The sequence below is a fragment of the Coregonus lavaretus genome (assembly GCF_964263955.1).
Source record: "Coregonus lavaretus genome assembly, chromosome: 2".
NCBI classification, from domain to species: domain Eukaryota; kingdom Metazoa; phylum Chordata; class Actinopteri; order Salmoniformes; family Salmonidae; genus Coregonus; species Coregonus lavaretus.
In genome coordinates this window covers 55,116,194-55,129,647 of record NC_139989.1, presented here as the reverse complement: position 1 = coordinate 55,129,647, position 13,454 = coordinate 55,116,194, and the positions used below count along the sequence as shown (strand labels likewise).

General features: G+C 44.2%; 1 protein-coding gene and 1 pseudogene across 2 annotated transcripts in view; both read right to left on the bottom strand.

Annotated features, from left to right (window-relative positions):
* Positions 1 to 5,042: 5,042 nt before the first annotated feature.
* On the bottom strand, positions 5,043 to 8,011 carry LOC311139718 (annotated as a pseudogene). Its single transcript has 3 exons — positions 7,919 to 8,011; positions 5,731 to 6,321; positions 5,043 to 5,072 (listed from the first exon to the last, which is right to left on the bottom strand). The product of its transcript is annotated as an uncharacterized misc_RNA (transcript).
* Positions 6,769 to 13,454, bottom strand: part of LOC311106095 (serine/threonine-protein kinase/endoribonuclease IRE1-like) — a 31,486-nt gene continuing 24,800 nt past the window's right edge. The window contains 11 exon segments of the mRNA XM_084148403.1: positions 6,769 to 8,273; positions 8,275 to 8,868; positions 8,957 to 9,024; positions 9,825 to 9,948; positions 10,114 to 10,241; positions 10,930 to 11,077; positions 11,312 to 11,511; positions 11,747 to 11,846; positions 12,093 to 12,282; positions 12,576 to 12,634; positions 12,811 to 13,101. Coding sequence (XP_084004529.1) covers positions 8,193 to 8,273; positions 8,275 to 8,868; positions 8,957 to 9,024; positions 9,825 to 9,948; positions 10,114 to 10,241; positions 10,930 to 11,077; positions 11,312 to 11,511; positions 11,747 to 11,846; positions 12,093 to 12,282; positions 12,576 to 12,634; positions 12,811 to 13,101 — 1,983 coding nt within the window. The 3' untranslated portion in view covers positions 6,769 to 8,192.

The window sequence follows — 13,454 nt, the reverse complement described above, 5'->3', positions numbered from 1 at the left end:
CAGGGACTCACCACGCTGACGAACGAACTGGCTGAGAAATCTGGTATTGATAGCTCCTAAACGGTTGGTTTGATAACATATTTGGTAAATGGAAAACTATTGTTGTGACTATTCTGGGTGAAGTTATAGCTTCTATGGGTATACTTGTTCTTTGTGGATGTTGGCTTATTCTCTGTGTCTGAGGTATGGTGAGAAAGGAGATGGAGAAGGTGGTTTCCCAACAGATGGTGAGATACGGCCCAATCCCGGACTCCGACCTAAGGAATGAAGGATATGACCTACCAGGCTTGGTGGAGTGACACTCTAGAGGGTGTCTAAAGGGGGCCAAAATGTACTTCCCTGTTTGTTTTATTAATCAAGTTAACCATTGTGAATATTTGTCTTTCCTTATGTGATGGTTTGAAGTTCCTTGGTGACTGGTAACCAACAATTTGCAAGTTGGGTGTAGATGGACTGAGGGTTTTTATTTTTTAGTATCATTATGGCTTATTAATAAAAGTGTGATTCTTTTTGTTTGTAATGTATTTTAATGAATTACACCCTGTGTTTTCTTATTTTGGGTTCACACCCAGTGGGTGTGAAAAGGGGGATTGTGGGGATTTATTATTCTCATAATTGATGGGATGACTAGCTTGGAAGGAATGCATGAATGGTCTGGACTGTGCTGATGTGGGTTGTTTCACCTGGCAAGCTGTGATTGATGTGAAGAGCTGTTTTAGGGGGTAAGATAAGATAAGAATTTGTGTCTCCAAATACTAGACTATACTGCTTCTTTGTGATCTGTGAACCGTCCTTGGACGTAGGAATGGTGTCTAGGGGAGCTGGCTCTTCTCACCATGACAGGTTGTTATGATAAAAACTTATGCCTGGCAACAGGGATGCGCCAAGGGTCTGGGACTAGCCTGTTCGCCAACGGATTGGCTGAGTAAGTCTAAACCACGCTCAGTCTCTACCCTGATAGGCCCAGCAGAGAGTGGGAACTATCTCTGTCAGAGTATTTGAAGAAGAACTCATAACAATGGATTAGTTCTCTGTCTGCCCTGCGTGGTATTTCAGGGAGCCCGTTTATACGAACATCATATTTACCATTGAAGGTTTTGCATTAATTAAAATACTAGTATATCTTAGAAGTCGTGTTGACCTCTTTTGTTCCTAATACCAGATTTGAATTGACGCAACTTTGACAAAATGAAGAGTACGTCACTCTTTCGCCATGCACTCGTTCTATCCACGTAGTAGCGCAACACGTGTACTGGACACGTGTACCGCCCTTCTTCTGTAGAGTAGAAGGGCGGCGGGTGGAAATCAATAAGCTCTAAGGCGATACAATTGTAATTGCCGCTGACCTTGGGCATAAAGGCGTGCTTGGGTAAAAACGTTACTTGGCGGAACCCCGGGGTAACTGTAGGCATGAATGGTGGACTGGAGTACATGCAGCTCTCTCACTCGCTATGCGGAGGTAAGGGCAATCAGCAAAGCCATCTTGAAGGAGAGGCTTTGGGTAGTCTTGAAGACTCCGAGAGCCAAGTCGCATTCAGATTTTCCTCCTCACAGGCCATGCCCGACGGGCCACGGTTTCCTAGAGAGGGTGGAAAATCACTCTGCACGCCTGGGTCAAAAGATCCCTGCATAATGGTAGTTACCAGGGATCGTCTTGAAGTGGGAGAATGATCTCCACCAACCAGAGCATGCTTGATCATCAAGAGGCTCCAAGATTAAGGATGATCCTTGTTCTCCTACTCTGTTAAGAGTGGGGGGAAATCAAGTATAGGAGGAAAATACATCTCCAATCCCCGTACGGGGGATTCCCTCTGGACAACAGTCCGCTCCCACATTCAATGCGCATTGAAAATAGGTGTTTTCCTTGCGCCACAGAATAAACTTGATAGTTGGTCTGTGTGTCTTATTATTATTAGCGTCGTGTCTATTTTAATATCAAGGAATATTTCACTTCCTCTGGTCTTAGGAACAACATGAATTTGTGCATGAAGAAGATGCAATACTTATCGACTTTCTCTGGTCAGTCTCACCCGAGGAAAGGAAGGGAACAGGGACCGTGGGAGATCTGACTGGGAAAAATTGTTTTGAACAGTCATCCAACTCGGAATTCCAAGTCTAAATACCCACATGTAGGAATGCACCGAAATGCGGGCACACTATGCAGGAGAGGGGCTCGCCTCATTCGCCACTTGACCTGTGTCCAACAGACGCTGTGTGATTGGTTACTTTTAAAGACTTTTGCCATGCCCAGGCGTATCCCAATAGTGAGACATTGAAACTTCATAAATTCCATCTGTAGTCTCCAAGAAAAGTAAATATTGGTCTTACCAATGGGCGGGTGAAGATGAACCAAACGTTGGTGGGGATATTTTTCCTCTCTGGAAAAAAAATAGAGGTTTGAAACAAGGGTAGGTTTTCATGGATCGTTTTTTCCGACAGCAGATAAACTCCAACAAAAGTGTTTCACCTGACAGAAATAAAGGGATAGGAATATGTTTTGCACTGTTACAACACTTTCGACAAGCGTAGACTACGGTTGGTATAGTTCTCCTCACCTCGTGAGATTGTACCATTGCGTACAGAAATTATGTTTAGTTCTTAATACGCCTCACATCGTTTGTTTTAGAAGACTCGGTATGATAGAAAGGTAGCCTAGCGGCTAAGAGCGTTGTGCCAGTAACAAATCCACGAGCAAGGTTCTTAATTTAACCCTAATTGCTCCTGTAAATCGCACTAAAATCTATAGAAGCCTTCTCTTTCCAACTGGTAGATTTCTGCTGCTGTACTAGAGATGGGTGGTGTCGAATGCTAGAACGTTCCGTCCTTCCCGGTGGGTGCACCCGATAGCGGAACTGTCTCACATCATAGGAACGACGTCATGAAGGGGCGGCTTTTTATGGGTACGTTTTGTTTAGGAGAAAAGGAGAGTTATCGGTGCCAGCAAGGCAGCCACTGGCAAGGTGGCATGGACCCCCCTCTGGCTTGCAGTGGAAGTCAGTTACATAACAGGCAACACTTGAATTTATTATGTTTGCTTAGTCCCAAGAAGAACTGAAAAATGTAGAGTTCAAAGTCATTTTCACTCAAACAGGAATATTTTGTTGGCAATGCAAAAGGAGATAATTGTGAAACAGTGGCTCTCTATTCTTGCAAAATAAGGATGTTATGTTTAGTTTTTTAGACATTGAACAATGCAAATTAACCCATTAACCAAATAATAAATGTTTAGTTTAGCTTAAAACCCTAATTTCACAAAATGCACAAGTTAAGATTTTGGGAACGTATACTGAACAAAAATATAAAAGCAACATGCAACAATTTCAACGATTTTACTGAGTTACAGTTCATATATTACAGTTCATATAAGGAAATCAGTCAATTGAAATAAATTCAATCTGTGGTCCTCTGTAGCTCAATTGGTAGAGCATGGCGCTTGTAACGCCAGGGTAGTGGGTTTGATCCCTGGGACCACCCATACGTAAAAATGTATGCACACATGACTGTAAGTTGCTTTGGATAAAAGCGTCTGCTAAATGGTATATTATTATAAAATTCATTAGGCCCTAATCTATGGATTTCACATGACTGGGAATACAAATATGCATCTGTTGGTCACAGATACCTTCAAAAAAAGGTAGCGGTGTGGATCAGAAAACCAGTCAGTATCTGGTGTGACCACCATTTGCCTCATGCAGCACGACATCTCCTTCGCATAGAGTTGATCAGGCTGTTGATTGTGGCCTGTGGAATGTTGTCCCACTCCTCTTCAATGGCTGTGCGAAGTTGCTGGATATAGGCGGGAATTGGAACACATCGATCCAGAGCATCCCAAACATGCTCAATGGGTGACATGTCTGGTGAGTCTGCAGGCCATGGAAGACCTGGGACATTTTCAGCTTCCGGGAATTGTATACAGATCCTTGCGACATGGGGCCATGCATTATCATCCTGAAACATGAGGTGATGGCGGCGGATGAATGGCAAGACAATGGGCCTCAGGATCTCATCTCTGTGCATTCAAATTGCCATCGATAAAATGCAATTGTGTTCGTTGTCCGTAGGTTATGCCTGCCCATACCATAACCCCACCGCCACCAAGGGGCACCCTGTTCACAACGTTGACATCAGCAAACCGCTCGCCCACACAATACCATACAGGTGGTCTACGGTTGGACGTACTGCCAAATTCTCTAAAACAACATTGGAGGCGGCTTATGGTAGAGAAATTAACATTCAATTCTCTGGCAACAGCTCTGGTGGACATTCCTGCAGTCAGCATGCCAATTGCACGCTCCCTCAAAACTTGAGACATCTGTGGCATTGTGGTGTGTGACAACTGCACATTTTAGTGGCCTTTTATTATCCCCAGCACAAGGTATTTGATATGCCACACCTGTCAGGTGGATGGATTATCTTGGCAAAGGAGAAATGCTCACTAACAGGGGTGTAAACAAATTTGTGCACAAAATGTGAGAGAAATAATACTTTTGTGCATATGGAACATTTCTGGGACCTTTTATTTCAGCTCATGAAACATGGGACCAACACTTTACATGTTGTGTTTATATTTCTGATCAGTGTAGTATGGACAGTACAAAATATCCACCTTACAAAATAAATCAAATATTAACAAACTATTACAGTTAATAAATGTAATAAATGTAATACATTAAATACCTATTCATCTGTCATTCAACTGACAATGGATATGATTGAATAAAACATGTTGCGTTGGATCATCATTAAGGAATATGGGATGACAGAAAAATATATAATTCCTCCATCAAAGAATGGTCAAAAAAACTCAAGCCCATAACCCAGAATGTAAGGTGAATACTTTCTGTAATCATCCTATCATGACTTGAGGCAGAACAAGTTTTAAATGCCTAGTGTGTCAGAGATCAAGCAAACAAGACTTTGGGTGACGCCCTGCAATAAAAAAAATATATATATTTATTTGTGTCCGATGTACAGCACAACGCTAACAGAGACTAGATCAAAGTAGAAAAGATACACACATTATGCTTTTACCAGTGTTCAGTTCAAACACCTTTTAGACTATCTGCCCTCGCCTGCACAGGAAGACAGGCACTGAAATAGTATTGATTCAAGAGAGAAAGCAGCAGCAAGCAAAACTATTTCAGAGACATCTACCCTCAGAGCTCACATACATAGCACAGTGTTATTTAAAAAGGCACAATGGCCACATCACAATTATCAATGATCAAGTCATTATCAAGTCGTCACATATACAAAAATATACACCTCTTTACAGTGAAAAGGCTCACTGAGGGAACGTTGTACAGTGAAACTACCATTGTCGACTTAAATCTTCCAACAACGTCAACAGAAGAATTCCTCCCTTGCTTTGCCAAGTATTTTGTGCCCAACAATACTTAAATACCTCACAATACTTGACATTAGGAGGGACTCCATTGCAAATAAAACAGATTCTCTCTGCCCACACTAGTTCATTTCCACCCTGGCTTCTTGATGCATCGGGGGACCTTGGGACGGTTCCATTCGGAGCCATTTTGTCTCAGTCGAGTAGGAAAGGCACTTGGTTTGGGCTGCTGCTCCCCCAGTATGCATCCACTCGTAAGGCAATCAATCAAATGTATTTATAAAGCCCTTTTTACATCAGCACGTGTCACAAAGTGCTATACAGAAACCCAGCCTAAAACCCCAAGGCAACGCTCCTCTGTGCCGTACCCATCCACCACCCCTCACCTGGCTCTCAGGCAGGCTCTGTGTCCAGTGTGGCACTGGTGGTTCAGGTGGGACGGGATTTGTAGGGGGGATTTCTGAGGGCTGGGTGGGCAACACTGTCGGTGAGGGCAGGTCTGGCAGTGTGGACGAGGGTGGGGGTGATGTAGGTTGGACTGATAATGATGTGGATGATACTGGCTCTACTGGTAATGTGGTTGTGGGGGTGTTGTTATGATTGACACTGACTGTATGGGTGTAGAGTCTGATACGGTCACTGACTGTAGGGGTGCTGTGGATGGGATTGTTTGAGACACCATCACATGCTGTGAGGGTACTGTGTTTGACGTTGTGGGTTCCTCTGGCTGTGACATGTGTCTGCAGCAGCTCTATGGCCTTGGGCCCGGGGTGTGGGTAGGGAGTCCGTATCCAGGCGAGCTGCTCTGAGCTGGGGTAGTAGGGAAGGAAGGACCTGTCGTGGGCACAGGTGTGCATGGCCAGGTAGGTGTGGCGCAGCAGGTGGGGGAAGCGGGAGGTGAAGTAGGACACAAAGTCATCAGGGATGGAGCCCAGAGTCTCCTGGACCTCTGCTGGTAACTCCCTGTAATGGTGCTTCTATAGGAGGGACAAAAGAGAACGGATTCATATAAACGGATATCTAATCAGGTAAACACGCATAAGAGGGTGTTGCACAGAAAAGGGTCTGCATACACTGTTACACCAAATCATAATTATGTCAAACTAAAAGTACAGCTAATCATGCTTGTTAACAAATTAGTGTTAAAAGAACATTAAGATTGCTTTTTATAAATGTTTTGTCACATTTAACTGCTGAAAATGCTGTTATTGAGGTCACTTCCTTAGTAGATGATGTCAAAGGTCAGCATGTGGGAGAAGTCGGAGATCAGGCATGATAGACGAGTTTCCCACTAGTAATCACAAGTTCGAGGGGCGTTCAAGTGGATTTTTCCCAGTCATGTGGTAAATACCACCTTACCACATGCTTATGAACGCAGCATTAGTTCCACGAGCTCAAAATATTTGCAAACTTTTAACACGATAACAGATATTAATGCTGATTTATTTGGCATTTTCACTCCAACAACGGCAGACGTTGGCAGAAGGAGTCAATTGCAAAACTGAAAATGTAATATCATAAAACAAACTATTCTTGCATTCAGGATGGTATGTTAGAAATTAAATCTTAACAGTAAAAGGCATCTTCAGACGGGACTGCAAAATATTTACTGTTGACTTTTGCACAAAACACTCTTCACTTTATACAGCTTGCATTAGAGCAAATACAGTAAATTATTGGTATTTTTGATGTACCATGAACAGTACAAAATCAACCTGAAGTAAATGTATTCCACTTACAAAATAAAATATGAACACAAACTATAACAGTTAATTCATGTAATAAATGAAGACTTATTTAACTGCCATTCATTATAAAGACAATATGATTGAATAAAACATGTTGCATTGGATCATCATTCATCAAAGATGGGATGACTGAAAACACATGATTCCTCTGACAGCAAAAAACAGAATGTTAAGTGAATACTTTCTGTAATCATCCTATCATGACTTGTAGCCGAACTAGTTTTAGTAAAGGCCTAGTGTGTCAGAGATCAAGCAAACAAGACTTTGGGTGACGCCCTGCAATAAAAACACAATCAGATCACATATTGCCTTGTTTCCGATGTACAGCACAACGCTAACAGAGATAAAAGTAGAAAAGATACACACATTATGCTTTTACCAGTGTTCAGTTCAAACACCTTTTGGACTATCTGCCCTCGCCTGCACAGGAAGACAGGCACTGAAATGGTCTTGATTCAAGAGAGAAAAGCCGTCACTAGCAGCAGCAAGCAAAACTATTTCGGGGGCGTCTACCTTCAAAGCTCACATACATAGCACAGTGTTATTTAAAAAGGCACAATGGCCACATCACATGATTATCAATGATCAAGTCATTATCAAGTCATCTCCTATACAAAAATATACACCTCTTTACAGTGAAAAGGCTCATTAAGAGAAATAAGATTCCACAGTAAAACTACCATTGTCGACTTGTCTTCCAACAACATCAACAGAATAATTCCTCCCTTCCTTTGCCAAGTATTTTGTGCCCAACTATATTTAAATACCTCACAATACTTGACATTAGGAGGGACTCCATTGCAAATAAAACTGATTCTATCTGTACTACACAGTACGGCCCCTCAATAGTGCATTTCCACGCTGGCTTCTTGATGCTTGGAGGGACCTTGGGACTTGGGACGGTTCCATTCGGAGCCATTTTGTCTCAGTCGAGCAGGAAAGGCACTTGGTTTGGGCTGCTTCTCCCCCTGTCGGCAGCTCCCAGGCACTGCAGGCCTGGTCCTCACCAGCACAGGAAAGAGCAACAGAGCCCCAGTATATGTCCACTCATAAGGCAACGCTCCTCTTTGCCGCACCCATCCATCACCCCTCGTTGGCTCTCAGGCAGGCTCCGTGTCCTGTGTGGCTGGATGTGGCACTGGCAGTATGTGTGGTCCAGGTGGGACAGGATCTGTAAGGGGGGGTTTCTGACGGTGTGGGGGGTTCTGAGGTCTGGGTGGGCAATACTGTCTGTGGAGGCAGGTCTGGCAGTGTGGACGAGGGTGGGGGTGATATAGGCAGTACTGGTTGGACTGATAATGATGTGGGTGATACTGGCTCTACTGGTAATGTGATTGACACTGACTGTGTGGGTGTTGTTGTGATTGACACTGACTGTGGGGGTATTTTTATGATTGACACTGACTGTGGGGGTGTTGTTGTTGTTGTGATTGACACTGACTGTATGGGTGTAGAGTCTGATACGGTCACTGACTGTATGGGTTCTGTGGATGGGATTGTGTTTGACTGTGTGGGTTCCTCCAGCTGCAACGTGTGTGTCTGCAGCGGGGGTGTGGCCTTGGGCACGGGGTGTGTGTAGGGAGTCCGTATCCAGGCGAGCTGCTCTGAGCTGGGGTAGTAGGGAAGGAAGGACCTGTCGTGGGCACAGGTGTGCATGGCCAGGTAGGTGTGGCGCAGCAGGTGGGGGAAGCGGGAGGTGAAGTAGGACACAAAGTCATCAGGGATGGAGCCCAGAGTCTCCTGGACCTCTGCTGGTAACTCCCTGTAATGGTGCTTCTATAGGAGGGACAAAAGAGGACGGATTCATATAAACGTCCATCTAATCAGTTACACACGCATCATTTAGCTGGAAAGACACCCATACCTTGTTTCTCATGGCACGGAGAAGATCTCTGACGGACCCTCCTTTATACGACCGGAATTTGCGTAGATCTGCCAAAAGAGACAATACATGCAATGAGTAATCCACACAGTACATTCTAATCATTTATCCTAAAACCTGCAAGACACACCAATCCCCTATTCAAGTCTCATAATGCAACAAGATTGAAATACCTCACAATGTCATGGTTTAAAGTTAGATATCCTATAAATATAGGCTACCTGTCAGGAAATCTTCGGCCTACTAGTTCTCCACAAGGCATAAAAACTAAAACATACCACCAAGCTAAATAGTGAAATGACTGTATTATGCAAATTAAAAAAGTCATGAATGCAACAGTCACAGTGAATCTTCTCTCACCATTTATTTCACATACAGTAGCATATGAAGTTAGCAAATACATTTGGAGACACTCATTTGAACCCTATGAAACAGACCTATAAAGATTAACACTGTCAACAGGAAGCAAAGCAGCATTTCAGGTTGAGATGAGCTGATCTAAATGCTGCAGTCTGGATTGACAGGAAATGCTAACCACATCCACAGTCACTGCATTTTATATCAGTGACTAGACTCATATCTCTTCTGCACTCTAGAACATTAACCTTAACTGGGCAACTATTAATCAGGCTTCAGTACGAAACTGTAGTAGGTCATCATTTCCTAACTCATTAAATATATACCCTTTCATTTATTAAAAGGCACTAGCATAGTAGCAGTGTTAAAACTGAACTCAGACCAGTCTCTTTACCAGTCTACAATGGCACAGTGCACACTCATGACATGGACAAAGTCTTGTAAGAGCAGGTATGTGTCTGTAGCTATAACGGATCTCAGGCCAGTCTCTTACCGGTCTGTAGAGGCACTGTGATGTGTTCCCTCCAGTCCAGCTTCACCACGGCCCGCCCCCCTCGCTCCAGCTGCCTTACGATTGGTCCGTCCAGCGGCTCCTTCTCTATCCTGTCACTCACGTCCTACAAGGAAACACGATTCAATTTGGGTTTTTATTTTTAAAATAAAATGCCATTATTGGAACATGTTGCACATCTTCATCGATGTGAGTTCACAGTTGCATCTCTAGTGCTATATTGATTTATGTAGAACAGCTTTAATAGAAAAGTATTGGATTTGATTGTGACCTGGAAGAACTGTAGCTGTTTCTCCAGGCTCCAGAAGAAGGGGTGTTTGAGCACGCTCTCAGCAGAAGGCCTCCTCTGGGGCTCCATACTCAGCATCTGTTCTATCAGGTCTGTGGCCACGATGTCCTCTGGGAAAGACGAGACCAAACACTCAGTCACTATGGCGCGGTGCTGTGGCAGAATTGGGGTGAGCTGTTGTCACTTCTCAAGGGTTATGTTATTGTTCTGTGTTGGACTGTGATGTTCTGCATTTCATTGACTCCTGTTATGTCTGCACCCTAAAACAAGGCCATTGTGTTCCGGAACTGTTGCTTGTATAAATAACTGTTGTGTAACAATATGATTGTATTATTACCTTCCACTATATAAAGGGACATACTCTTGGAGCTCCTTCCCTGACTGCGATCAGAGGGATCTACCTTGCAGCTACTCGTCTATTTTAAAGATTCACTATTATAATTATAAATTAGTCTCTACCTAATCTTTGGATCGAGTTTTCCACAACAGCGGTCTCTGATGTGAAACAACTGATTGGCAATGTTTGGGTTTGCATTTACACCAAATTGCAATAGCATCAGGACCCTACCTATCTATCTATAATAACTCTAATACAGCCTTTACCAAAACTACCAAATGTAAACTTATCGCTCTCTTCTTTGTACTTTCAAAGGCTGAACTGATGCTCACTAGCAAGAAACCACTGTTTCTTAGGCAGTCAACATCCTGGTTTAAATCAAATCACTTCCAAACCAATCCTACACCAACTTCCCCTCACCGCCTTCCTGTGGGTCTGAGAACAGGAAGTGATGTCCTCACCATGTTTGTCAGGCTGTAGCTGGTCCAGGCTGTAGGCTCCCAGCAGGATGTTGGCTTGCCTCTGCAGAGACTTGCCAAAGGGATGACATCCCCGGGACACCACATAGTAGAACACACAGCCTGCAGAGAAGATGTCCACCGTGCACGTCTACAGAAGAAGAGAGAGAGGTTAGGTGTTCATATTTCAATGATGGCGTTCTGTTGATGGCTAGGAATTAATGTATTTGATAAAGGCAATATAAGTATGTAACAGTGAATTGCATTCACACCAATTGAAATTAGTATCAAGACAGTGTCAGTCACACAGGCCTGTCTTTCATGGCAGCTGCTATCTGTAAAATCAGGACCAGTCATGTCTCCAGTAGAGAGAGGGACCACTCACAGGGTTGTCCTTGCAGTCCTCACTGAGGACCTCTGGGGCGATCCACCCCTCGGTCCCGGGCACCCCGGACCTCCTGCTGAAGCTGTGTCGGCCCACCGCCAGCTTCTTACACAGGCCAAAGTCGGATATCATGGCCCGCACCCGGCTGTGGGCGTTGGGCATGGACACCAGGATGTTGTGGGGCTTCAGGTCTCTGTGCACTGGGGACGGGAAGAGTGGAGAAGATCAGATCAGGCTGGAAGAAGAATCTGTAACCTAAGGATCTTAGATGTTTACTGTACCTAGTCCAGGTGCAGTAGTCTTGTGATTCTTATTGAAAATATGACTGTATGGGTTTGACTGTAACTGATATTGAAAAATGGGAGGTTAACCTTTGTTTTCTTCATGAAAACCTATATTAAAACCTAGTGGAGGTGCACATCTTGTGATTATTACCTATATTAAGGGAGTGCAGGTGTGCCAGTCCTGACATGGTCTGCTGCAGCAACATCACAGGCTCCAGTCCATGGCGGTCAAAATCCTGTCTCTCCACATACTGAAAAGGGAAACACAGAGTCCGCAACCAGTGAGTGAGTAAAAGTAACAAAAAAAGTTTAAGAGGATGAATGAATGAATTAATTAATTAATAGAGAGCGTAAGCTGATAGGTCAGGAAGAGAGAGGCTGTTGTAGGACATAAGACAACTTTGGAGGGCAAGATACATTTGGCTTGTGGGCCGCATTTGGCTCATGGGCCGGGTGTTGCAGACCCCTGTGTTTGGTGGTCAGTGAGGCTGCAGTACCTCTTGCAGTGAGGCGGCACACAGCTCTATGGCGATGTACTGGAACTGCCGGTCCCTCTCGGTGCAGAAGTAGCGGATGACGTTGGGGTGCTCGTCTGACTCGCGTAGCAGATCCACCTCACGGTCAGCAAAGCTGAAGCATTCTGGGAGGATCCTCTTGACCGCCACGGCACGGTTGTCAAACTGACCCCTGGGGGACAGAGCAGGGGAAGGTTAGTAGAACACTCCTAAACAGACACTTTACAAAGAAAGGTTGACTTATTGTCTGTATGTTTGTAAAACATAACTTTTTTTAAAGGGTCCCAGTTCTCTAGCCCTCTGCTGAAGTGTGCACTTACACAGAAATAAATGGGGATGCGGCCAAAGAGTCTCTAGAGAGTCTTTATGACCAGTAGAGGTGATTGAACGACTGACTGAGCAGACCTAAAAAAGACACTTCATTTTGTTACAAATGTAGAAACATTAGATTGGGTTGAGACTTACTTATACACGATGGTTCCCTCTGCACCGTGGCCCAAAACATTTTTGGGCCGGAACGTTATCTTTCAAAATGTTTTGGCACGGTGCAGAGGGAACCATCGTGTATAAGTAAGTCTCAACCAATCTACCATGTCTTCATTCTGATTAACCAAAATGAAGTGTCTTTTTTGTCGTCATATAGAGCGTTGCTAGACCTGATGTAAGTTGAGTGTCAGTGTATGAATCAATTGTGATCAATGCGTGTGTCCTTTATCATGTGTGTGTATCCACTTGTGTCCTCCATACCTCCGTCCTCATGCTCATTGGCGGAGCTGCCCAGCTCGGACACAGACAGGTTGGAGTGGTTGGATGCGCGGGGGGTGATGTTGGGGGTGCCGTTGGGGCTGCTGTGGTCTGAGTCAGCGTCCGGGGCCAGCAGTGGAAGGTCGGTCCCTGGGGGAGGGAACGGCTGTCTCCTCAGGAGATCCAGCCTCTCATCCAACTGCCTCTGGAACTGTTCATGCTGCAGCTGCTGCTGCTTGTGAACACTCTGGGAGAGGAGAGATGGAGAGGAGAGGGTATGAGTGTGTGTGTGTTTGTGTTAATATAAACCAGAAAACAGGGTACATGTATAAGTGAGTTATAGAGTGTTCATGTCATATCAGGTATGTGTTATATCTATAACTCAACATTTCAACTAAACTGTGGCCTTACTTCCTACATTGAACACAGAGCCTACCATCATACTGGAACTAAACTGTGGCCTTACTTCCTACATTGAACACAGAGCCTACTATCATACTGGAACTAAACTGTGGCCTTACTTCCTACATTGAACACAGAGCCTACCATCATACTGGAACTAAACTGTGGCCTTACTTCCTACATTGAACACAGAGCCTA